Consider the following 27,462-nt stretch of genomic DNA (forward strand, 5'->3'; position numbering starts at 1 on the left):
ATTATGTGCTGTCTGTTTCACAGTTGTGTGAGTAACAGACACCTCACACCTTTAAACTGACATTAATTCTTCTCATTCAAAGAAATAAAGCGAGATAATGCAAAGAAAGGAAGCATATACAGTGCATATACAGCAGGATACTGACTAACAACAGGAGATTAACCCTTTCGGTGCAAAGCACAGTGACCAGACAGACAGACACAGCATGCGAGCACCACTAGTTTCATTTTTCACTTTCTACACACACAGCCTTAAATCTTCATGTCACGGCAGAGAGCCCACAGAGGCGTCACCTCCAGAGTTTACTTGACATTTGCAGCTCAGATGTGATTATGTCAAGTTTCTTTTACCGTAGTAAAAAACATTTAAGGTGTGTTCCACTGAACGCACCCTTCATCTTCATATACGTGAGATCCATGTTACTCTCACACGGGTTTTGCCGAAAAAGGCCAAAAAAGTAGTACCTTTTCCAAGTTTGCATTTTGGAGGGAGATGTTATCAGCACAATGGGCTGATGGGGTGCATGTTTTCACAGAGGGAGTGGTTGGATGACATTTAAGGTGAAAAGAGGGGGCTCTGTTTGCAGTGTCAATATTTACAGTGACACATGCTGGATGAGTACTGACTGACTGGGGTGAACTCTGTATGTCTGTGTGTGTGTGTGTGTGTGTGTGTGTGTGTGTGTGTGTGTGTGTGTGTGTGTGAGACAGAAAGACAGAATTATCAGCATGAATGGATGTCACATGTTGTGCTCCGATGAACAGATTCAGCTCCTCAAAAACATGCAGTAACTATCTGTTTTGAGTGTGTGCGTGTGTGCGTGCTCATCTACCTAAAGCAGTACCCAAAACAGGCCCTGAGCACTGGAAAAAGTAGTGTTAACGATCCAAACAGGCCAGTAAGATAAAGTTTAGAAAAGTCAACCAGTTTAGTACAGTGTGATTTAATAGGTGACCAATCACAAGTGGACTCTGCATCTGTCACAATCTACAAGGCTCTTTTTGCATTGCAAATCAGAGATATGCAAATGAGGGAAACACAGGCCGTGTCTGTATCACGTCTCTGCTCACTACACTATCAGTATCTCTCATTCATTGTGCTTTCCCTCTTTTCAACCCTGTATTTTCACTAATTTCTTTATCTTCTCTTTTGAATACTGATCCCCATTAATCCTCTTATCATGTTTGCCACTGTCTGCCTGCTTCCCCTCCCTTTCGTTCTTTATCAAATTCTGCCTCATGCAACTTCTGCGGTCGTAAAACTTGGCTTTGAAATGGGTGAGAAAATGCGAACAACCTACTGCAAAACAGTTTCATGATTAAACAAGGTGACTCATTCAGCTTTATGTTCTCCACTGTTTGTTCTGCAAACTACAACTAAGTGCAGCTTTACGCTGTTTGACTTCAACCTGTCTTTCTTCTCTCTTTAAGTTTTTTGTGTACATATGAGCTCATAGCCCCCAGCTATGCTTATATCACAGAACTCATCATGTTGATTCACAGGTTGACTATTGTGTTTATACTGTTAACAAAGCAGCTGGGAGAGGCACCCATAATGAGACCCCTACCATTAAGAGTGATGGCTACTGCAGCTTTTCTACTACTGAAATGCTTTTACTGCCCTCTAGTGGTCAAATATTTTCTTGGAGCTGTCAGCGCCATGTGTCTGACTTCAGGTAACACACACAAATACAGGAGGACTGTTGAATAAAAAAAACATTTATTGTATTGTTCACAGTGCTCAGAGGTTGGTTGTCAGAACAGTAATATACAGTCAAGAAGTCAGATGACCCATCCAAACACCAAAATACAGAGATTAAGATTCAGTGTAAGTCTTGTTTGGATCACTTGATAGAGCATAGTGCAAACATGTCTATTCACTCAGGTGCACTGGTAGTTAGGGTTATCAATATAGAGAGTCAGAATCAATTTTGGACATCGTAGGCTTCATTGGAAGTGTTTATGATAATTACTAACAAGATTACTTTTTCTCCAAAGACATCAGTCGCTACGGTAGCTAGCATCTCTCCTGTTATCAGTTGATATCTGAAAAATCTGAACGGCTACAAATGAATGACGACTCCATCTGCTGATGGAGAGGAAGTGATACGATTGAAAAAAGAGCTAATAAAAGGAACCTATGCAGATGTATATCTCAACTCGCTAATTCTTAGTTTTGATCTTCAGCCTTTGTGGACAAGAAGACTTTTTTAGAGGAAATGAGAACATCTACAACTCCACAACAACTGGGATCATGAGGGTCATGACTGGAAGCTCTGGAACCACATCTACATGGGCCACGTGGTGGGATCTGTTTTCCCCACTGTGCATTTAAACATCAAGAATCTGACTACCATTGTACTACAGCACTCTGGGAACTGCACAGCGGTTACTTTGGACATGCATGACCCTTTAAGGGGCCAAATGAAGGGGAAACATACCCCCACCTCTGTGCATAAGGATAGTTTTATAGTTAGCAGACATGTTGGTATTTCTGTTAAATTCTGTCCATTCTTTGTGTCTGATGTCATGATGGAATCTACTGAGCTGTTTACCTAATACAAGTCTCCTTTGACCATCGCGGTAAATTCACTGACTTTATGAGTCATCCTGTTAATATGATGCTAATTATATTGAGTTTGGCATAATAATCATTCTGGCATAGAAAGGTTAAAAATACTTGTTCTTAATAGTGAAACCACCATGGCTCAGTGGCCTTGTTTCAGTGCTGATTCTGAGAGGTATTGAAAGGCAGCCTGACGCCTTCTGTCTCGACGAGGCCTGCACTACAGCAGCAATGTGTGACTGACGAAGAACAGTGTGCCCTTTCCAAAGCTTACATATAGCGAGAGTTTCAGCAAAGCCAGTGGAGTGCCAGTGAAGACATATGAATAATCTGCTTATTTATTACCAGAGCAATACATAGATATGAATATGTCCATATTCTTAAGCTTATTGCACTGCAACGCATGGAAGAGGCTTTACTTTTTAAAAAGTGTCAAAGAAATTCTTTAGTACATATATATATTTTCTATGAACATAACTTGTGAATATTATAAAAAGTACATTACGTGTAGAATATACTGTGTGTTGGCTGGGTTGTTAGAATCATAAAGCTCAGGCTATTCCTCTATAGCTCAGGGAAGACGTGGGGCCTGGGCCTCTGTTAGCACCGTGCCAGATGTGGGACAACCTCAACTATACAGATGGAGAGCAGAGTGGTTAAAAAAAAAATCAGTACACCTTACACTTGGACCAACTATATTTACAAATACTTTATAAACTCGGTTTTAGGTTATATCAGCTCCATGTGGAAATAAGCGATATGAACGATTTTAGAAGATGAGTTCTAGATTTTTCCTTTTAGTAATGATTGAACAATGAATTAGAGCCATTTGCAAATACTTATTAGCCCAAGTCTGTTCATATGTATGATATAAGTTACAGTGCACACAGTGCCTGCAGCAAGTGCAAAAAGAAAGTAATATAAACATCGTAGAGAGGTAACAGAGCGGTGAGTTGATGTGTCAGAACAGTACACTGGCACGTTGGCAATGCTGAATGGGTGTACGACGCAGTCCGACCGTACTGGGTGAGGATGAAACAGGAAACAAGCCGCTACAGTACTGTGAGTGTGTGTGTGTTCCAGTGTGCTGGTATGGCTGAAGAAAAACCAGGCAGAAACCGTAAGTGTAAGAAAGCTTGTCCAGAAAATGATAAAACACCCGTACAAAATGTATTTCACAGACAGACCAAGTTGCTGTTAAGGCTTTGTTGTAAATGAGTTTGTAAAGTGAGGTCATCGGATAAACAAATGCACCCATTAGGTTTTTACAAAGGTGACACCAGTGTAAGAGCTAGATTTCCCCAATATCCACACCCAGTAAAAAGTTAATACTCTGCTGACATTTTGGCATGTGAAGTGCTGAGGTTGGACATCACAGTAAGTTAAGATTACACTGTTTGTAACGTTACATAAACAATTAAAAAAAAAAAAAAAGGCTCTCGATTGTGTCCTTCCATCTGAAGCCAATCTGCATCAGTCCTGCAGGTTACACCCACAATAACACTGTACAGTTTTTGACACCTGGACAGACAAACTTAGTGCTCAAGTTAAGAACGCACTTCAGTGAAAAGTAGACAAGCGAGACACTTGTACGAAAGAGCATCCAACAGAAGTGCAAGCTGTACAAAAAGAGAAAAAGTGAAAAGAGCTTAATACAGTAAGTATCATCTGAAAGTTTAAAAAGCATAATATAGTGGATATATTCATATATTCCTCTCTCTTTCATATATTTTATCTTTTCCAGCACAGTCCTGCTGTATATAATTTTGGCTTTTTCATTTCTGTTTTGTTCTAGCAGCATTGTGCAATATTCGTCTTCATCGTCCCTCTTCTGTCACCAGCCATAACGGTTTAATTCTACTAGTGCCTTTCTTTGAGCCAGATATCACAGGGTTAAAGAGGAAGGCGTGGCATTGTCAAGTTAGCATATATTTACTTAGATCCATCCATCCATCCATCAGCCCCACTGCGAATCTTTCTCCATCTTCTTTTTTACCCTGCGGGGCTTCAGTCATCCGCTCCAGCAGAGGGAGCCATTTGTCATGATTCCAAGCCTCCCATCCAGCGCTCCCACCTTCAGAGCCTGTAAACAACCAGCAGCAGGAGAAAACATGCTGGAGGCCAACACGAGGTGGATAAACACTCCTCCTCCTCCATTCACAATAAAAGGATGAAACACCTCAAGAGAGAAGAGGAAGATTAAGGGATGTCTTCCTCCCCTCCACCTCCTCCTTCAGGCTCGGGCTCCTCGGCGTGGGCGTGTGTTTGCATGTCTGATGGAGTGTGTGCGTATCGTAGGCGGCTCCAGCGGGCCTTGTTCTTGTGCAGGTGACCCATCATGGTCTGGCTGAGCGGGCTGGGCTCAGTGAAGCGGTGCCACTCTTCAAACAGAGGCTCCACAATGTAGGAGATGAACCCTGAGAGAGACACAACACAGGCCAATCATCAACTGAGGAGCATCTTCAGTTAGGGATGAGTGAGGGCACAGAATACAGTTCTGGTTGTATGCAGGTGTGCACTCACCTGTCTGAATGGCTGGCACAGAGTCGGCCTGCTGGTTACACAGAGGACTGATCTCCAAGTCGAACTTTCTCTCCAGGTCACCTGTCAGGTTAACAGTATTCATATGTGTAAAATAACAATACATACTGATGCAGAACATCATAAAATCTACTGAGGCAAATCACTTTGATGAATACCAAAAAAATTATTTTTTAAGCCGTTCAAGACATCTCCAGCCGGGTTTCCGTCCAAATGTATCTGAAATTCTTAATGAATTTTGAGAAAATCCTCAAAAGAGACCAGAAATTAATGCAAATGTGTTGGTTCATCAAGTCAAGCAGTAGGTGGCGCCAATTCTCCATTCATTTTCTGCATTTATTTCTAATATATCTGACTTTGTGCTTAATAATATGTGAAAATGCAAGTGGGTTCGTGGGAAAGGTGGCCTTAATAATTTTGCTGTGAAGCTGACACTAAATCCTTCCCGCTGTAGTAGCATACAGTGTGTTCAAGGCATTTTGAAAACCACTGCAGCTTATGCGTAAGACACAAAGCACTTTTTCTCTTTGGTTTGAACTGAGAGGACGCCTGACTCACCCTGTCTGTAGAACTCCTCACACACCCTCTCACTCCACTGCCTGCTCAGCTCCCAAACCCGACAAGGATTACAGACGTCTGCACACTTCAGAGCAATCTGACGGCAAAGAGAGAGAGAGAACCACACATTACACACTGGAGAAAAATGCACGAACACACTGTGCTGACAGCTGTGAGTGCAGTATACCTGCAGTATGAAGTGCCTGTGTGAAGCCAGCTGGAGGTCCAGGTCCTGGTTGTCCAGATGTTCTCTGAAGGTCAACAAGAACTCATTCTGCCTGCTGATGTCTGTAGCCAGGATGAGAGAGCCCAGCTGCTGTTCCATGTCCTGCCTGCAGAGTAGAGGGGGGCGCCACTGAGCCAAAACATCAAAACAACTTGTGCCTCTGCTTATTTTTGTCTCTCACTGCAAATTATTTATTAGTAAGTTATCATGCAGCTGCAGTAGGTTAGCATTAACGACAGACAACTGACGCAGAGAATGGGACCGATGGCCGGCCAGCTGGCTTTCGTCGGTAAAATAGAACTGGGTTAAATAGAATTGCAGAAAAAATAGACTAAAATGTCACCAGTTTTCATCGACTAAAACTAGATGAAAATAGTCAGGGATAATTCTGACTAAAATAAGACTAAAATGCTCAGACTTTTAGTTGACTGAAAGTTGACTAGATTAAAAAGAGTATGAACGTGACTAAAACTAATAAAAACCAAAATGACAGCTTGACACAAAGACTAGACTAAGACTAAAATTAAAACAGGCCGCCAAAAACAACACTACTTCCTGTATAGTGGAATTTAGAGAAGGACCCACAGGGGAGGGGAGGGTTAGCGTTGGGGAGTGATCAGAGTTGGAGGTGCATGCTTTGTGTTGCTTTTCTGTATCGTTTACCATCGAAGTCGTAACAGTACGGCTGCATTGTGACTAAACTGTTATAAATTAATCAAGAGAAAGGAAAAAAATAGTTTATTACTGTTACTTGTTGATGTGCACTCATCTAAATAAAAAATCAGCTGTAAGAAACAGCTGTGTGTCAGGCTCTGGTGTGTGTGTGCGTGTTCTTACGACATGTCAGCAGGCAGGTGAGACAGCAGTCCTGACTCTCGCAGCATGCCCACAGTGGATCTCCAATGGTGGCTCTCCAGTACAGACGTGTTCTGTACAGGACGAAACGCGTTTCAGACGGACTCAGCGACACTAAACCTGCAGCACATGTCAACACACACACACACCGACACGTCAGCCCACCCACGTGTACCTGGTAGAGGGATGCCAGGTGATGTCTGGTCTTGATGAGGAAGGGCTGGTTGACCCCAGGATGGTCAACGTCGTGCGCGGCTGCTGCCATCAGACCCAGGAAGACATCCAGAGGACTCAACTGCTCCGCCAGCTACAACACAGCAATGGTTCACGGTGAGATGGTTGTTTCTTATGTAAGAGGGACACTTGTTTTGCTAAGCTGTCCTGCGATCATCCCATGAGGACTTTAACTATTTCACTATGCAACTGTACTTTTTGTGGTTTACATACTTTTTGAACAGGCGTTCATTTTGTGATTTAAATACAGAAGAGGACGAACATATTCTGGATAATTCTATAATGGAGAAAGCAAAACAGAAAGAAAAAAAAAACTAATTTAATTCATAACAGAGCTTGGTGTGTATCACAGCGGGAAGATAAATGCTTGTTCATTAGTACAGGACAAAGCAGCATATAGATCGAAGAAGCAGTAACCTTGACATCTTATAATGTGTGTGCTTGTTACCCAGAACACACCGGCACGTGTGCGGAGTTGAATTCAATTTATTTAAGTGCTTTTAATAAAACAGGTGCATCACAAAGTGCTTTACAAAGCAACAGAGGACACAAAAGCAATTACTGCATAAAGGGAAAAGATGCAGGGACACACAACGTGGTCAGGGGGCTTCTGGGATTTCTGCAGAATGTGGATGGATGTGTTGTCGAGTCTAAGTGAGCGGGAATTATCCCTGAGGGGGGGAAGCTAATAGGATATGTCAAGGAGAAGCTCAGGCCTGGAGGAGCCATGTAGTGTGTGTGTGTGTGTGTGTGTGTGTGTGTGTGTGTGTGTGTGTGTGAGAGAGAGAGAAAGAGAGAGAGAGAGAGAGAGAGAGAGAGAGAGAGAGAGAGAGAGAGAGAGAGAGAGAGAGTGTGTGTGTGTGTGTGTGTGTGTGTGTGTGTGTGTGTGTGTGTGTGTGTGTGTGTGAATAGTGTTATTCATTACCTTAGGCTCCTTCAGGTAGCAGTACATGGCTTGAGTGACATCTGCAGCATGAACAGCATTGTGATAAGGATTCTGGGAGTGGTAGTCCTCCTGCACCATGCCTGGCAAGAGAGGACACAAAGACAGAGCCCATGAAACGATCTCCACCTGTCACTGTGGCAGCGCTGCTGGTTGGTCGAACTCCTGAACACCACTGCTGCTACAACACTGCTGATTGAAGCAGCCAAAAAGGACAGAAGACTCGCAGTTATTTCACACAAAGTGAAGCAATGAAGCATTTTTAAACATATTGTTTCATTATGTATTTGTCACAAAGTATGTGGCAATGAAAGTATTTGCAGTGTAGAACCTATACACAGTATAATTCAATGGTTGACTGCATGTTTTTACAGAGCAGTGCTTTCTATGTGGTGGTGACAACTGTACTATGTGTAAGTACACCAGCACACTGATGTGTTTAGAAGAATACTTAGTACATAGCGTATTTGGTGTGCATGTAAATGTACTGTGAATGATCAATGTGCATCCAATGGACATCAGTTGCTGGATTCACTTTACAAATTCTGCTAATAACAGAGCTTGCCTGTCTTTTCAGCACAGCTTTTAAATAGCCTTCATTTTAACTAATCTACACTAGCTTGTCTTTACGTCTTGTATCTTTTGTCTGTAACTTTGCACTTTTTACACTGGAAGTCTTTCACCTGTAAAGCACTTTGAGCTGACCCAGTGTATGAAATGTGTGTTACAAATAAACCTGCCCAATCACTGACTCTCCCTCGCAGCTTACCGAGAAACCTGTGCAGTTTGACCATGTCCAGCTGGAAGTGGTGAATGAGACCATAGACATTGAAGAGATGGCACATCAGGGTCACCAGGCTGTTACCTACAAATTCATTTGAGAAAAAAACATTTTTAGTGCAGCAAGTCAACTGACTGAGAATCACATTTGACAGTACTCAGCGTGTAATAACTGCACTGTGATGGTGAGAAACAAAAACTTAAATTAACCTGTAACAAAAGAAACCAACACTGACATCTTATGATAACAAGCAATGTTAAATCGGTGAAAGGATATGGGCAGTGAAGGACAATCTGTTAAATTAAAGCCGTCTTACCATTTGTAAGACGATCGAAGAGGAAAATGTCAAAGTTCCAGGTGCCTACTTTTGATAGCATGTGCTGTAACAAAGGACAAAGTGATCCATGATTGACAGCTGACACACAGACAATACAGACAGCTGGAGACACAGGGGACCTGTGCCTCTGCATGACTGTCGGGTTGAGGGCGTTCTTACCGCAGCTTGTCCCAGGTAGTCGTCGTCCAGCAGGTGCAGAGACCCGGGGGTGTGGGGCACCAACCCCCTGAGCAGCCTGGAGGCGTGGCAGTATCTCTGAAAGCTCAGCAGACGCTTCACCTTTCTCCTGGTGCCAGACTCTACCTCCCCCTGCTGGGCACTGGCTGGAATTACAAGTCAAACAATGTGCTTTAGCAGACCATGGAGAGCTCCTGACAAATCATGTCTACATGAGACAAAGTAGTGCAGCAGTCACAGACGAGCATCTGAAAAACAGTTTCAAGGCTTCCTGAACTGTATGTGGCTCTGACTAGGTACTAAGGAGCAAGTCAGTGCAGGTTCATACCCCATTGGCTATGTAGACAGATGTGTGTCTCACATTTGGAAAACACACTTAACCTGAATTTAATGCACAAATACCACAATGGCCAGTTTATTAGGTACACCGAGCTAAAACTAAGGCAGTTTAATAAAACAGTCCTGCGGTAAATCCAACCTTCATGGTTATAATCTCCCGTTTTTATTGAAACAGTTTTAATGAGGTGTTCAATTTCACGGTCATTTAGGACGCTGCAGTTTGTGGTGATGTTGAATTGTATTGTGTTATTCTGACAGGCTTTTCTTTTATTCTGTCCACCCCATTTACATTAGCAAGAGTAGGCTTAATAACAGAACAGCTCTTCTCTCAAACTCTCAGTCTGAAAGGGATTCATAAAGAATTACACTGTTTTTGCTTTCTCTGGAAGCAAACAGATGAGAGCTGTGTTAGCAGGCATGCTAACGCTGCTCACACGGCCAGTTATGACACTTACTTTTGAGGATTCGCAGGTCAATCAGCGGGTAGGAGCCTCGTCTCTCAACCAGCAACACACCAGCATGACCAGTGTTCAGTCTGCCATCAGCTGCACAGACAGAAAGAGGAAAAGGAGAGGGTGGGAAAAAAGAGGAAGATGGATGAAGAAATAGAAATATTTGCTGTTATTGCTGATGTTCTGTTGCCCCCGAGATCCGTGAATCAAGCTTTCCAGGAGAAAGCAGAGAGAGGAGGTGAGTGTTTAGACTGCAGCGGGGGAAACAAAGGAAGAGAGCAATTTAAAGGCTGATGGCCAAACGATGAGTCGAGCAGCAAGAGGGGTGACGAGAGGACAACGAAGCAAAGTGTTCCCGAGGGCTGCGCATGTCCCGGAGCAGTGCTCAACACGATCAGCCTCATGACATCACATTCAGAGTTGTTCTTAAATCGGCCTCTACGAAACAAGAGGATCTTTGACATCGCTTAATGATCAGGACATCGCGCATCTGGTCCGGGTTTGCCCAGAGAGAATGGATTTCATGCCACAGTGCAGCTGTCGCCTGTCTGAACACTTCACAGCCTTTATTGCACTGGTGCTGCATTTGACTGTACCTTCTGTTCATGCTATAATCATTGTTGTTTTGACTGCAGTTTGTGTTTCAGATATGCTGACCGCACGTTTTCTCCTGAACAGATATCAAGCATTTTCGTCTGCTGTATGAATTTCACGTCCCAGAAGTCATCTGTTTGGTTTTAATCCTTGCTGAGTGAGCATTTATCAGCTGGAACACAGCAGCACAATGGATCCTTCAATACCGCCTCTGTTCAAAATGCGCAATGCACACACACACACGCACCCGTGCACCCGAGGCCACAAGACACAACAGAACAACGTCCTAAGTCACAGCACACGCATGCACGCACATGTAATTTACACTTGAATAGACTAAAAACTATGGGAATGCTGAATAATTTACAGATCAGATGTGAGGAACTGGAGCGTATTATGTCCCTGAGGTTGCAAAGTCGCATCACCTCTGTGACTCCTCCTTATGAGAGCAGCTAAAATACCTGTTAATGGCCTTGGAGTCACTGTGGTTCCTCCCTCAAGTTGCCAGATTATGCCTTGCAAGTGGTGTGCGGGCGGTTTTGGTTAATGTGTGCATGCGCTGCGCAGGCTCGTCAGCTATACATAAAACATAGGGTGGAAGAGTGGCATCATTCCCTATTTATGCATCTTGTAGTCGAAAAAAACAAATATAAACTGCTTGGGGGAAGTGACTCAGCCTGTTAAAGTGAGGCAGAAGAGTCCTGGCTGGCCTAGTTTAAGCAAGCAAAGGAGAGGAAGGGGGGAAAGCCTCTTTGCTTTTTTATCTGGCACGCTGGTGGGCAAAGAGGAAAGACATCATCTGGAAAAAACACCACAGACAAAAACACACCACCCTCTCCCTGCACTCCAGCTATCTCCATACTTCTATTTTATGTGTCACTCCATCCTTCATGGCTCTCCTATTTCTGTCTCCTCTTCTCTCGCTCCCTTACTACCCCCTCAACCTTCCCATCATCCTTTATTCCTTCCTGTTCAACAACTACACCACCCCCTCTCCCCATCTGATCCATCCTTTCGTCTCACCCCCCTCCTCTTTCTCTTCCTTTAACTGTCTCTGTGGTAAATAGGTCACCGTCTCTGCACGGCGCAGAACTGGGTCATTTAGGATGAAAACGTGAATCAGTTGGAAAGGGTGTTTAAAGACAGAGCAATGCACACGTGTCTCGTCAAACGCTCACTGCACATGTACGCACAAACACACTTGCAAATGAGGTTAAATCCCTGATTCCAAAACAACATCACACACACACACTCTTTCACACACGAACTACCTTCACTTGGCTTCGCTTGAATCTGTGGGTGTTTACGGCACAAACTGAGCTTCGGGGCTGTTAGTAAGTCAGACACACATCGCTGCCATATGTAGTGCCAACACTCGAATACAAACAGTTTCAAATGCACAGCGGCAGATGATGTGTCCCGCTGCTTCTGCGCATCCACACAGCTGGAATCTCCAGATACAGTTAGATGACTGGCAGTGCTGACACCTTTAATTTTCCGTGCGATTTGACAGTGACAGCGGCAACATGTGTAAAAGACAGGTCAGATCACAACAAGCCAAGGTATGTGTTAGCTTGATGCTAACACAAACTGTCTGAAAAATCAATGCTTTGGATATGTTTTACTCATCTAAAAACTGTGAAAAGCACCCAGAACTTAAAGGAAATGCTGCTTCATATCCTTCCTTTTATAGAGTAAGGATCACTTTCAATTAATCTGCCACTAACTCTTGACTACTTGATTAGTTGTTTGGTCCATAGAAATGTCAGACAGTAGTTATAAGTGACAATTTGCCATAGCCCATGCTGACATATTCAAATGTATTTTGTCCAACCAACAGGTCAAATTCAGCCAAAATACTACCTTTAATATCAAAGAATAGAAAACAGCGAATGGGTAAAATGTTGAACTTTGTAACATGTTACCTTTTGTACTTAAACTGTAAATACTGGTCTTTTTCAGACAGTTTCACTCCTCGCTATGGTTAATGCCAGGATGACTCACTATCACCTCTGACATGTTCTCACGGTGTGTCGACACATTTCGTATGTAGTGAAATCAAACATCGGTCAGATAGCCTTTCACGCTCTGGAGGGAGTCATCAAACGAATAAGGTCATCACGATGTAAAGGGAAAATCACAGCGTACATGGGTCCATTTTCCACCTTCTGAGTCAGTGTTTGCCCACAGGTAATTCCCCTCACTGTGAATCATCACTTCATCATAAGTCTTCAAAAGCACATTTAAGATTTATGCTCAATGTTTGTTATTGACTGATTAAACTATTATTCTCTTCATATCAGAGTCAAAACGTCAGCATCACACTCATTTCACTAAATTGCAATGAGATCACTGCTAGAAAAAACATTAGACGGCTTCAGTCCTAATGTCAATCTGACATTAACTACAAAATATCAATGTGTGAGGCCGAAAGCGAAAAATCAGATAATCAGATCTGATCACTGCTTTAATGTCAAATGATCCTTCCTCTGAGGAAGTAATTCATGTCAAACTGCCAATGCTGTTGCTTTGCGTCATCGGTGTTACGCTCCAGACAGACGGACAAAGGCTCGACTGATGGCGTCATGCCGGTGTCATCAGTGCAGCTGCAGCTCAGCAGATGGTAACACAGCTTTGTTTAATGGAGACTTTTGGACTTTACAGCTCAAATCCCTCATTTCACTGTCTGCTCGGCCCGAGTGTCTGAACTGCGGTGAACCTCGTCTCAACCCTCAACACTTTCACACACGCGCATGTTAACATGTGGCAGAGACGTGCTTGTCGATGATAATCTGTCACACACACACACAGTCAAAAATTTAAATACCACCGAGACACAGTCGAAAAGTCAAATGCAAAACAAAACCCACACAAAAACAAGGCCAGACACTTATTCATGACCTGTGAGCTAACAGGAGAGCACTATTTTAAATAGTCGAATAAACAAAGACACAATTCATAACACAATTTGAAGGAATGTGTGCAAAAAATTCCACCGCAAAGTCACACACGGTTTCCTGCCATCGATGTGCAGCACACACAGTTAAAGGAACACATACATTGGACATGAAACATTCATAAGGAGTCCAATCCCATAAGCTTCACTGTACTTGTAACGTGTGTTATGTGCAAGTTACCTTCCAGATGCGCACTCCTGGCCTCTATGTCATGCTTCACTTCCTCTAACTCTCCTTTCTCCGCATCCCCCCAAGTGCTCGCCTGACTTCTCTCCGGCACCAGGGGGCCTCCCTTGCGAGCCCTCCAGGCCGCCCTGAGCTGCCGTATGAGAGCTGGGAGCTCCAGGGCCAGCGACAGGCCCCCGCATGTCACTGGAGGCATCCTGAGAGGCCCCCAGACCGGTGAGCGCGGAGCCTCATCTGGACAGACCCCGACCTCGACCCCAACACCTAGACCGGAGTCCCGCATCCTGAGATCTGGGCCCCAAAGCCCCTCCAGCACTGGCATCGTCACACCAAAAGATGGATGACCGACAGGTGCACGAAAAGGAGAGATCAAAGTAAAGACGGGGTTGAAACTCAGGGGAGACAAAGAAGGGTTGTGTTAAAAAAAAAAAGTGGGAGAGGAAAAGAGAGACGGCGGAGGGAGAAGCTCACTGTCAGGTAGCCATCGGTGAGGAAGAGGAGCACAGACAGATAGAAGAGTAGCAAGTGTGGATGTAGGACAGAGGAATAAAGACTGCAGGGAGAGACAGGATCAGTACCAGGTAGGACAGAGGGACACAGAGAGATGGCTGCAGAGCAAGAAAAAAGGCAAAGCAAAGGGAGCCAGGAGAAGTGAGAAAAAAGAAGCCAGAATCCGTCTCTCCCTCTCTCCCACAGTCGGCCACTGACGGTCTCCTCTCTCCTTCTGCCGCATTCTCCCTCTCCTCCACAGTCTCGCTCGCGCTGATGTTTTGTGGAGCCTGAACGCCCCTCCCCTCCCCTGCCCTCCCCTCTCTGCTCCGCTCACTCACACACTCTCCCACTCTGCCGATATGCTGCTACGCCGCTGGCAGACCAATAGGATTTGTGTGGAAGCCTGCGGGCCTTCGGGTTCACGGACACAGCCTCTGTCTCATGGTCGGCTCAGCGGGAACACACAACACGGAGATGCACAGATAGACAAACATGCATCTAGCATTAAGACAGTGCAGACATTTAAAAGCATTTTAAGATTTTTGCTCATGGCCCTGATTTCCCTGTCACACTCATACAACTTGTTCTGTCCTAAACATAAAGGGGTTCAAATTACTAAGATATAAAACAGAGAAAAGCAGCAAATTATCCCACATGAGAGGCTTGAACCTGCCTGGAACTATCGATGAATCACACACCCGATAAATCCATCAACTAATCAATTATTGTTTCAGTACTAATTGTGTTTATCTAACCTCTGAGCATGCACGCTCTCTTACACAGACACCTTTGTTTCCAGGTACACTGAACACATCACATCAGACTGGAACAGAATGATCAACTTCTTGTGCTTGAAGGTAAAACGAGGCCATGAGTCAGCCTTCATTACGGCTCCGCTGGCGTAGAAACACTTCAGTGGATTTGTTTGGATTTATTTGTTCTGAATCCTCCCGTCCAGGTGACTAACTGGCCTTAGGTTTAAACACAACAAGCAAATCCTTGGAAGATTTTCAAAGAACTGTGAAAGGAGAGCAGACAAATGGTTGAATTCGTGGTGCAGCTGAGCAATAACTGCATGCAGAACGACAGTAAACTGAGATCAGTTCAGCTCGTCTCAGCGGAGTCTCGCAAAATGATTTTAACGGCCTTCAATGAGGCAGTTTTAACTCCGATGAAGTGAACATTCATCTGGGACTGAACACAACCAAAAGCTTTCCATGGCTGCTGAAAACCACATTTTAAAAAACATGAATACAGCTAAGCGAATGTAAGCAAAACCTACGTGTTCCTCTTTATATGCGTGTAATTGTGAAGAGCACAGAGCTTTAACCATTACATTTTTCCAAGGAAATGTTCCCTTGAGAAGCAGTCACATGCAGACAAAAGTACTGGCACGCACACACACACACACACACACACACACACACACACACACACACACACACACACACACACACACACACACACACACACACACACACACACACACACACACAGACGGTCACATAGCCTTGAACGACGACTGCGAGGAATCATGAGACGTAGAGCGCCAAGATAAAAGAAACAGGCTGTGAGAAAGTGTGAGAGGCGTGCAGTGATACACACTGTGCAGCACGGTGATAGCTCAGTGAATGTACGTTTTGCTGTAGCCGTGATCAGCAGCTGATACCGTAGAGTGAGATACTATATTTGCTTGTTAATGGAGTTAGAAAATCCACCATATTCACCAAAACACAGAGACTTTTTTGTCTTTTGGGTGACGGGTAGATAATGATTGCACGAGTTTGTTCCACTAAGTTTGCATGGAAAAAAAGAGAGAACTGCAATCCTTCTCACTCACGACACAGTGCTCTTCTTTACTTTTTGATCTTTGTTTGTTTTCATCTTTTTCTCTCTTGCTATGTAGCATCTGATGCGCCTCCTCCCATCACAAAAATCCAGCATGTTTTGAGGCATCGACCAGATAATGAGGCAGAAAGACTGGAATCTCTGAACACCACACACTCTGTGATAATTATCTCTGTCAGACTGTCAGCACCAACTGGCCCAGACTACTGTGAACTTGGTATGTTGAGTCAAGATGCAAAACCGTGGGTCTAATCGGCCCTACAATCAGACCAGCGGCAGGGAAACTATCCGTCTTCATGCTGCCACTTGCAAAAAATTGATAAAAGTCTGTTGAGAAACAAGAGAAAGAAGAAGAAACAAAACCAGCCGCTTTGGCCATCTATGAGAGACAACTGGAGGGAGGTCTTCAGCATTGTTCTTTCTCGTGTTACGAGATGCAGACGACTTCTTCTTCTTCCCTCAGAGCAGAAACATGTGAGCTAAATGTTTATTATGGTGGAGCTTATTCAGATTCAGATTCATCTCCCATTATGTGCATTAACTCTTTTTCAGTAAAGAGAAACTTCAAAATTTGCACTACAATACCTTGATGGAAACAGGGCTGATGAAACAATGCTGATGGCAAAGAACGAGAGGAAGATATCAGGGAGTCACAAGGTCAGTGTGAGTCTGGATGAGTACATTTGGGAGTCAGCCAGTGGACTGTTAGCACCAACAGATCTGTCTCTCTTTCTCACTCTCACTCTCACACTCACACTCACACTCACACACACACACACACACACACACACACACACACACACACACACACACACACACAGCATGCACAGTCTATGCATGACTGAGATTCCACTCTTTCTGTGTGTGTGTCGTGTGAGTGACAAACTCTTGCTTTCCATTCTCTTTAATGATGCCACCGCTCACGTTTTCTGGCAGGCCACTGTAGAGATGTGGCTCAGCCAGTGAATGAACTGGCCCGTCTACAGAGTTTCTCTGTCTACATCTCTGCCTGTTTGCGTACGAGCAAGTATGTCGCTTCATGCTTGCACGCCATGAAGCACGTCTTCAGGGAACTTTTAAACAGCTTTGACATTAACATGGGAGAAAAAAAAGGGTCCAAATTTTCAAAGCATGAGACTGTTATGATAAACAGCTACATTTTACTGTGTCCGGTCCAGATGTTACTGCAGTAAAATTTAACATTGTTAGAACAATTTGGTCTCATGACTCCTTCCAGAGTTTTGAAACTTACTGTACTGAGCCATTCAAGTGGACAGGGTATACACAGATAGCAGAAGTATGCCTCTGTGTTTACACTGGGCCAAAGGTTAGCAACAGCCTGAAGCACTGTTAGCGAATATTTGGGCACATTTTGGACTATTGATTTGCAGCTGGCTATACACACACACACACACACACACACACACACACACCCTTTTGCACTGAGGTATTCAGGTCAGTTAGCGTTCTTACCCAGCATGCGAACTTGTATGGCATTCTGCTCCGACCTTTTAAATGTGACTGCTCCACAACTCTGGGGCGGAGATAAAGAGGGAGAGAGAAAGACAGGCTGAGATTAATATTACAACACCCCAAAATACACACTGCTATCAAAGAGCATCAATGGAACTTGCTGATAAATAGAAACTGTGCGAAAAGTCACGGTGACCCTCTTCGCAAGGCCTCACACACAGACCTCTGAGTTACTTATTGTGATTAAATGATGGTGTAAAACTCAAATAAGCGAGGCCTTAACTTGGCCATGGTTGTCAGCGTAACACGTCTGTGTGTTGGTCAACAACACAGAAGTGGGTCAGGCAGCACACTGGCATAAACTGGCAACGATTCGGACATTAATCACATGCTTCCGCATGGCTGATCCTCATAGTCAGGGGTCTTGTGTCATCTTTTTCTATTTTTTTTTTTGCCGTTTTCTATCAAAGGTGTGTTTGTGTCAAGCCCAAGTCGCGTGTTTTTGTTTTGATATTTTAGGAAATACTGCAGGCAAAAAATCCGGCAAATCGTTCCATTTAGGAAGCTGGAACCACATGTCACTTTTCCATCATAAGCCAGTCCTACTTAAAGGCTGTAAACAGTGAAGTATTCATCAGTGAAAGTTGGTAAGAAGTGGTTGAAGACCACAGTAACCATGAATCTAAATCAGTGCTGTGACTAACACTTGTTTTCATTAGTTTTGTCTATGAAATGTTGAGAAAACAGTGAAATTCATACCAAGCCTGTCCTGTGAGTCCTGACTGATCAAGACAGAGAGCCCTGCCCTGTTTTTCCATTAAAACCAGCAATACTCTGCCCATCTCTCTCTGATTACTTCAAACTGAAGCACAGCAGCAATGTGGTAATTTGCCCTGATCTGAGGTCAGTGTCTAAGCCTAATTACAATAATGTCCTGCGGTACATTTCCCAGTTGAGGTCATCTATTTATAATAGCTAGTAATGACTATAATAGTTATAATGGCTCAGCATCTGTGTGTGCAAGAGTGAGTGGACTGAGTGCACAAAGGCCACGACAAAGACATGCACATATTTGATAGAAAGCAGGTACCTCAACTACCTCTTACTACATAAAGTGGAACTATTTTGGTGTTCAGCGTTGGCCCTGTGGAGGAAGACAGTCATAAAAATGCTCCTTGAGTAGGTGGATTTTCATCTAAATTAGCCCACTGCTGTTTACTGGCGGGCAGGAAACGGGCGGATGGAGACAAACCAGAGGCAGTGACGCGTCACTCACCCAGCCCACGTGGTTATGGTATGTTTACAGGACGTCCTGTGTCAAATGTTTTTCCATGATCTGTCACTCCACGCTCACATCAGTATTCAGCTCGCCCGTCAGACTGCTTGTGGCTAAGTGTGGTCATACTGTTTACATTGGAGAGGTCTGCTCACTGTCACAGATTCACATGAAGTTCTTGAACAGCTATACTGCGACTATAAAGTACGTGTGTGTGGCAGAAACAGACTGTAATGTCATGGTGTGTGTTGCTGCTGCTGTGCTACATTGATGCTCTGACACACGTTTTGGGCCATAATATGAATAATTATATAAACATATTATATAAAACTGTCAAATATGCACAACCACTTGACCTGCACTTCCTATACATATTGTTTATAATACATCTTATGAGCATTCATGTTTTTAGAGTGTAGCATAATGCCAAACCTTCCCTATAATGTTTCATGGCTGCCACCCTGTCCTCATGAGGTCTGCAGTATCCAGGCTGACTGCTAAAAGCTGTCAAAACACTGACACATTGCAATAACACACTGGCCTACTGTAACCCATCACTGCAGCTTAGAGAGGAGGCTATAAGAGTGCACCATAAAGCTGCTCCTACTATAAAAACACAAGGTCACTGAAAACTCACTTCCTAAAATCAAAATATTTAGCCCCTGTGATAACACCACCACATTCATTAAGGTATCCATCCGCCGTAGCACATAGCATACACAAAGTAGACTACGACTCGGTCATAATAAACTCTATTTGAGCACTAAAGACACTTCACATGAATGTAACACTGGTTTTTCGTTAGGTTTAAACAGGCCTACTCCAAAACAACTCCGTGTGCACAAGCCTGTGTGCGTCTCTCTGGCCAGTATAGCTGGAAAGTCACAGTGTACGTACCTCGACCATTAAACAGGACATTTAACCATCGCGGCCTCTCGTGGACAGCAGGTGAATGCGACGGAATAAGGCGCGTGCGGAGTGTTTTCATGTCACACGGGAAGCGCACGAGTGAGCCGCATACAGCAGGACGAAAGGTGACCGTGTCCTGGCTGACACCTGTTTCAAAAACACGAGCTATTTCACCCCCCTGCCGCCGCAGGAGCTGAGCTGACTCGCATTATCAGGACGAAGTCGGCTTTTTAAAAGGCGAGGTGAAGTTTACGCCCGCAGCGCCTGTGCGCGTGCTATTTCTATGACTGGTAGTGAGCCGCAGCGCGAGGAGAGGGGAGGGGCTGGGGTAGCTACAGGGACGGGACTTACGGGGAGTGCACCAATCAGCGCCGGATATAATCATTGATTGGCGTACAATTGGTGGCCTTCAATTAAGTAGTGCTTTCATGTGGAATATTTCACTGTAAGAGTGAGTGCGAGGGAAGACTTGTCGAAGGGTATTTCCCAAATGAAGGGTTGTTACTGGTGTGGAAGCAGGGTCAGATCAACCCACCAGAGGGCCCAGTGGGCTATATTTACTCAAGCACTGTACTTGAGTACAAATTTCCATTTTATGCAACTTTATACATCTATTTCACTGTAGTGAAGAAGTGGAATATTGTGGCATTGGTACATTTACTTGTTCCATCTCTGATCAGCACTATGGACTTCATTTGTGGTAATGTGGTAAAGCATAAATGTATGTTGCAAACTGCATGAAAGTAAGACTTTTATTGAAATGATAAAGGGCCCCTCCACAAGAAAGCTGTCGCTCATCATCATTTCAGTTCATATTGTGCTAAAGTTTTGCATACAGGAGTAACAGTTGCCTAGTTGATCATCCAGGCTGTCATGGAGCTGCTTATTATTAAAGTATGGATCGGTTTATGTCCTTGCTGGGCATAAGCAAGCATATTTACTTTCCACAGTAAAAGCAAAAACACAGTTTTGGAAACTAATTCAATTAATTCAACGAAAGTATTTTTTTCCCAATTTCATTAACTAGATTATAGTCTGTGAAGTCTTCCACAACTTTGGAAACATGACAAATAAATCCCATATGATGTGATGTGATGACCAAATACAGCATGGCTGTAGGCAACACTGCAGAGCATTTACTCACTAACATGCAGTGTTGGTCATTCTCCCTTACAGCAGTTTCCAGGAAAGAAAGAAAAGCCGAACGAGCGTACATGCATGTGTCTGTCTTCCTGTCTCTATTTTTCTGTGAAAATGTACCTCGTCAATGTTGAGTAACATTTCCCCTAATTCAGCATATACGTAGCAAAACGGATTCCATTAGAAGAAAAAACCTGAATGCATATCTGTTTGTGTAACAAAATGAATTTATCCCTATAAACACGCAGTATGTGTGTTTTTCTGAGACCTTTTAACCTCAGTGTACAGCGTAATCCCTGATTAACGCTGTCAGATTAGTGTGTGTCATGCTGCTCACAACAAAATCAACCTAATGTCACTATCCTGCCTGTGTATGTGCGTGTGAGACAGTCACAGCTGCAATATTGTGAGTCCAATCCAGCTGGAAACTAGGTGCTTTGTATAGCTTACATGTTTTATGGAGCCAGATGAAAATGTTGCAATGCTGCAGCAAGCTTTAATGGACTGAACTAAGAGTTGGTTTAAACACGATAACACACTACTGCAATTTTAATGGTGATTTTTATTCTGCCTTTGCATTTACTTCTGTCAAAAACACATATGATAGTTCACACATATTAAAACCCAGAAACATGGTTATCTGTGAAGGACAAAACACTGCTCACACTCTCAATGATTCAGAATTTTAGAAAACACCTCCAGACATCAAGAAAAAGCTGCTTTGATGGAAATGATTCAGTTAACTTGTACAATAAACTCATAAGAATGCAGTCAGTTCTCATCATAGTCTTGATGAGCACTGCTGACACCTGCTGGACTAGAAGTTAAATACAGCACAGCAGGAACATGAACCTCAAACACCTTCAACACATTTCCGTGCTGGGTGAAAAGGCTGCATTACAGCAGCACTGTAAAGAAGAACAAGCACTATTCAAATTGTGTTCTATTCAATTCTTAACTTGCTCTTACTATTTGATGCAAATTCTACTCATATTTTCTCACTTCTAAAGCCCTCACAGGCTTCACATGTGCATTATTGCAAACTTTAAGGCATCCATCCATCTCATCATCTCATAAGAAGATTTGGAGTAATATTCAGGGCTCGTGCACTCTTATCTGTAATTGTAGAGTGTCATTTTGGGTGAATGTCTTAGATATTATGTATGTGTTGCTCTTGTGTAACATATTTGAATACTGGCATGTTTTGTGTCTCCTTTATATGTTGACAGCTCAATGTGAAAGAGCAGGATGTGGGTGACAGCAGGCTGCAAACCGTCTGCAGATACCACAGAGTTATATGTTATATTTTATGGGAAATATGAAGGGGAATATGAGACTGAGCAATTTCTGGACTTATATAGAGAGATATGTTTCTTGTTCATCTATCCATTCAGCTACATGCATGTTTCTTTAGAGACATTAGTTTCCTTTAGTATAAATGCGAGAATCATTAAGTAGCGTGGTGAACTTTAAACATGACATTTCCTGGAAATGCAGGGACTGTTGGGTTTTTACTCTGCAGGTTGAGAATAGAACTTTTCCAACAGATATAGTGTGTGTAAGGCTAAGGTGCAAGAGTTAAATACATTAACATTAGGCCAAGCTTAAAAGTGTGTTTTATGCTGAATTTTAAAAAATTAGGCTTTTTCATGTAATTCGAACATCCTGAGATGGTTTCAGTGTTGGGCGTGCGTGTGTGTGTGTGTGTGTGTGTGTGTGTGTGTGTAAGAGAGAGAGAGAGAGAGCTCCAACCAAATCTATAACAGAGCATAACCTTAGCCACCAACCATGCACTGAATATACTGCAGATGTCTTTCTGCACAACAGTAACTGGTTGCATGCTTTTACTGTGTTGATTTTAAATGAATCATATGCTTTTTAAATAGCAACATATTTCCGTTTTGCATGCAAGTTCATAGTTATTGTGCACAGTGCTGCGAGGGACGTAGACAAGTCTACTGAAATTACTCACCTGCAGAAACTATTAAGTCACTCGTCCTTACCATCTGCACTTCATGCACCATTACCCACATCTGTTTACATGACAGGCCAGTAGGACATAAAAATCAGTTGTTTTTAATGTCATTGAAAGAGCACATTTCTCAGATCAGCTGAGTTTTACAGCTGCATCATACTGTACTATCAGTCAGATGTCCAAACATTAGATTGCATTGTGTAGATATCAATCATTTCTTCATGTGCTCATGAAGGCATAGTGTGCTAATAACCTCCTGATGAGGGACCACTTGTGGTTGTGCCAGTTATAACAGTCTACTGTAAGCAGCCAGGGCAGAGGCAGCATCATAAAGTTGCTTTACTTTGCAAAGTTGTCTATTGTGTACCCAACAAAATGCAACTTCAGCACAGCAGCCACAGCAGTTTATATCACCTCCCAAATAGTCGGTTTGTGGGTGGCCCGCCTGTCATATATATGTCTGTGCAAGTTTCCTCCGAGAACTGAAACAGAACTTGCTCATCTGTGGTATGCAAAGGGGAAAAGACAGAAGTCAGCTTTCATTTTTCTTCTTCACCATAGGCAAGGAACTGGCCTCCTCTTGGGCTGTGGAGTCTCAGATGGTATAATTCTGAAGATGTCTCTAAAAGATGCCCGACACACACCAACATCTCTAATCCGAGCAGCGAGGATGGATGTTTATTATCCGTTCTTTCAGTCAGTGGAGATGGAGAACCAGCGTTTACTGACGTGAAGAGAGGAAAAGTCCCGACCCACGTTCTGTTCTCAGGAGGTACAGTTTATTAAGGCTTTCAGCGTTATGAAAACAGTTTCATGTAATTCATGCGGGAGCGCATGATAAATGATATGTCATCAGCGTATAGGGAAAGCTAAACTACAAAGTTTGCGGTTTTGGATCTTCCTTATGTAGGTAGAAAATTTGTTTTCTTTATTTCAGTGTTATTTAAAAACTTAAGAATGTTTGAGTTTGTAAGAAAACTAAATTTGAGCATTCTGACACTCAACATTGCTGAACATGAATTAATGCATTACACATACGATACGTAACACGAACGTGGTGTCGATGAAACCACGCTGACGCTATGCATCATACGTTTGATTGAAAGAAAGAGGAGACAACATGGCGGCCTACAAAGAACAAGAAAACGTAAGTTAAACTCATAGGCTGAAAGGAACACACCGGTGCAAGTATTTAGTGAAGTACATGTAAGTGGAAGGACTGCAGTTTGGGAAGTTACTGTTTGTGTTTGGATGTCGGTTAACTTGGTGAACTGATCCCGTTAATTGAAGCATTAGCATTGTTAGCATACTGATGAATTTGACATTGATTTGAACACTCTGCTGTTAAAGGGATGCAGTTTGGTATCAGAATAAGGACATTATATTATGCTTTTCACTTTCATAATACATTTGATGATGATATTGTAGACTTCCATCGAGTGTGTGGACAATGCTGATGGATTTCCTGGTGTTGTTGTCTATGACGACACAACATTCCCCATTTCTTCACAACAAGTAAGATTTATACCATTCAGTTTTAGGTACAGAGTAAAAATCTATTTAAATCTATGGTCTTAAATAATACATTTTTATGTCATGTGTGATGTTTTGTTTTGTTCTTCGTTGCATGGCCAGGATGCCGAGAGGACTGCTTCGGATGAGGGACAAGGCCCTTACAGGTTAGGAGAGGCCAATTTGTCTGCATGCACACTTCCATCGAGAGGCAATTCGAAGCATTTATATGAGACATAAAGCCACTAAGAAATACATAAATGTGATGTGAAAGGATCAAAACAAAGTAAAATAGATGGTTAAAATGAGATAAAATGGAAAAATATACATTAAATGTACACTTATGCAATGTGTGGATTTCCTTAATATTCTCACCAATGTCTTTTCATACTACAGGTTTAAGTCTTTTCACGTCTCTGTCCAACTGTTGTTCTATAGTTCTGTGCAACCTTTCCAATTCACCCATTATGAGAGTGAGGAAGCTCCTGTGGACGGAGATCCTCCAGAGACTGTCAGGAATTCACTACCCATGTAAGTCCTTTCACACGGCAGCATATTACTGGATATAATGATTTTAATAACAGTCATTTAATTCATTCTAAATTTTTCATTTGTATTTCCCACAGTCAGGGGGAAGAGGAGGAGGATGAGGAGCAAGCTGACCGTATACTTGAAACGGCATATATAAACATGTGTCCTGAATTTAGCTGGTTTATGATAGCATCATTCTTTATCGTGTATTTTAGATTTTACATATTTTTTCTCATCACGTTTTATTATTGGTAGATTATAATAGCTACAAAAAATGGTGAATGTGTATTCTTATATCAGGTGGCCAATATGAGGATGTTGTTAGCCTTGGACAGAGCAGACGAGCTGTTTCCCCCTCTTTCTACTCTTTTTGCTAAATTGTTAGCGTCACTGTATGTCCGACTTTTTATTTGTTCTTACAATTCAATTCTTGGCAGGAATGTGAAGAAGCTATTTCCCAAACTTGTGCTGTTAATTAAAAGTTTAACCTTCCCCCCTAACTGCACTAAAACCAGACTTGTGACTTCTTGTTGGAAAATTTGTTGAACCAATTTAATTCCATGCAAAGACTAAATAATAAAATGTGCTTGTCATACCTGTCAAGAGTCTGTTTTATGGAAGGTGAACCACTCAAATTCCACATGGTACGATATCCTCAGTCACAAGGATTATTTGTCATTATGGACTTATATTTCCTGTGGATTAATTATGACCGACTGTTATATGACTAACCTGTAAATGCCTGTGTGAAACTCCATACTTGAGTGCTGAATAATGAATGCTTCAGAAAGATAATAGTCAAACTACAATCCATGCGGCAGTTCAGAAGCATGAAAAGCAAAACAGCTGCTTCAAACTCAGACTTGGGTAACATGCTTGAAAACTTCAGTCCATGGTTTGCTGTACAGTGGTCAGAGGACGAATTGATGAGACTTGCTGCTCAGTTGGGAAGCAGTGGCTCTCGTGTGTGGAGCCTTAAATACATGGCGTTCCTTGAATTTAAGCCTATGTCATGAAGAAAGACGGTTCAGTATACTGCTGGTGATTCCACCCTGACTTGACATGATCATTTTAAGATATTACAATTAGCACTGTAGTCATCTTTCTTCACGAAACAAAACCATATTTTAGGCCATTTCCTCCTCTCCTCTGCAGACAGTGTTTTGGCAGTTTGAACCAAATCAAGAGAGAGTTACATTGGACTTCACTATCTTTGAAACGTTTAAGCAAACAGTTCTCCAAAGGTTTGTCAAAGGTCAGAGTGAACACAGAGTGACTTCAACACAAGAACCTTCAACTGGACTCCTGTCCCCTGCACACTCTAAATTTCCATGAAGGCATGAAGTACTTTTAGTTGCCTAGTTTTCTGTTTTGTGCAAGGTTGGATTTTCTTTGAGAACTGAAACAGACTGAATTGCTGATTTTGGTAGAAAATGCAGAAGTATTTGCGCAAGTATATGAAACAATGTCCCACTCCCACAATTATAACTCAACTGCCTTGGGAGCGAACACGGTTATATGGTATGAATCAGGCTGAGGCATTCCAGTGGACCAAAGCAGACGAACAAGAAAAGGACAGCAAGTCTAATTTTGGTTCTGTGCATGGATCTCAGGAGAAAAGGTATATGTTTTGTCAAAAGTCATTTATAGACAAAGAAATATATTGTATGTTGTCCTACATGGTGATGTGATGTATGTGTGTGGTTAATTAGACCTCACAGAGGTCCAACTCCTACACGTTGTTAGAAAACTTCAATAAGAAGTCAAAGCAGAATCATTTGACATTTTGGGAGAGTATTGCTGTAAAAAGTCACTCATGGCAGGAGAGAGGTACTTTTTTTCATTGTATTACTTTGTCTTAATCTGTGCGAGAAATGAATGAGATTTTTCCTTTGTAACAGAAACTTTTAAAAAATCCGACGCAAATGAAAACCAGGTATCAGAAATAACCTTAGCCAAGCAAAGGGCTTCGTGAAATTTTTTAAATGTCATTTTGATATTTTCAACATTACCATAAAATATGGCACATAATACGTAAGGCTGATCTGACTCCACCCCGTTGGTGTAACGTAGTAGAGGTTTAGGTGCTAAACAGAATGGCGCCCCTCGATGACACAGACCCCCGCGTAAGTTTAAACATTTTAGGCTGTAATGAGCATATTTGTACAAGTATTTGATAGAGTACATGTAAGTGAAAGTGCTGTTGTTTGGGAAGTCACACTTTCATAATACATTTGATGTTGATATTGTAGCTTTCCACCGAGTGTGCCGACAACGTTGGTGGACTTCCTGGTGTTATTGTCTATGACGACTCAACTTTCCCCATTTTCTCTCAACATGTAAGGTTTATACCATTCAGTTTTAGGCACAGAGTAAAAATCAATATAAATCTATGGTCTTAAGTGATAAATTTTTATATCGCGTGTGATGTTTTGTTTTGTTCTTCATTGCATGGCCAGGATGCCGAGTGGACTGCTTCGGATGATGGACAAGGGCCTTACAGGTTAGGAGAGGCCAATAGTTTGCACAGCGAGGCAATTCAAAGCATTTATATGAGACAT

The 27,462-nt window shown here is 42.7% G+C and overlaps 2 protein-coding genes and 2 long non-coding RNA genes across 6 annotated transcripts in view; 2 read left to right on the top strand and 2 right to left on the bottom strand.

Annotated features, from left to right (window-relative positions):
* Positions 1-1,084: 1,084 nt before the first annotated feature.
* Positions 1,085-27,462, bottom strand: part of map7b (microtubule-associated protein 7b) — a 71,184-nt gene continuing 44,806 nt past the window's right edge. The window contains exon 21 of the transcript XR_011603352.1: positions 1,085-1,099. The gene's annotated coding sequence lies outside the window, so the exon portion shown is untranslated. The remainder of the gene's footprint in view (positions 1,100-27,462) is intronic.
* On the bottom strand, positions 1,698-20,050 carry LOC139347885 (3',5'-cyclic-AMP phosphodiesterase 7B-like). Of its 3 annotated transcripts, XM_070987729.1 has the most exons (13): positions 19,732-20,050; positions 17,559-17,619; positions 10,012-10,101; positions 9,200-9,363; positions 9,020-9,083; positions 8,692-8,787; positions 7,905-8,005; positions 6,921-7,052; positions 6,728-6,819; positions 5,852-5,996; positions 5,665-5,761; positions 5,089-5,169; positions 1,698-4,982 (listed from the first exon to the last, which is right to left on the bottom strand). In XM_070987729.1, the coding sequence occupies exons 1-13, from the start codon at positions 19,750-19,752 to the stop codon at positions 4,765-4,767; spliced, it is 1,362 nt and encodes a 453-aa protein (XP_070843830.1). In that variant the 5' UTR covers positions 19,753-20,050; the 3' UTR covers positions 1,698-4,764. The 3 variants fall into 3 exon arrangements, with proteins under 3 accessions (XP_070843830.1, XP_070843829.1, XP_070843827.1); XM_070987728.1 differs by lacking the exon at positions 17,559-17,619 and having other exon boundaries at positions 19,732-19,917; XM_070987726.1 differs by lacking the exons at positions 17,559-17,619; positions 19,732-20,050 and adding an exon at positions 13,740-14,489.
* On the top strand, positions 23,441-27,404 carry LOC139347293 (uncharacterized). The gene is made up of 3 exons (XR_011603317.1): positions 23,441-23,630; positions 24,287-24,373; positions 27,361-27,404. It is a non-coding gene; the product is annotated as an uncharacterized lncRNA (long non-coding RNA).
* On the top strand, positions 24,471-25,193 carry LOC139347319 (uncharacterized). The gene is made up of 3 exons (XR_011603319.1): positions 24,471-24,537; positions 24,809-24,901; positions 24,997-25,193. It is a non-coding gene; the product is annotated as an uncharacterized lncRNA (long non-coding RNA).

The sequence above is a fragment of the Chaetodon trifascialis genome, chromosome 19 (genome assembly GCF_039877785.1).
Source record: "Chaetodon trifascialis isolate fChaTrf1 chromosome 19, fChaTrf1.hap1, whole genome shotgun sequence".
NCBI classification, from domain to species: Eukaryota; Metazoa; Chordata; class Actinopteri; order Chaetodontiformes; family Chaetodontidae; genus Chaetodon; species Chaetodon trifascialis.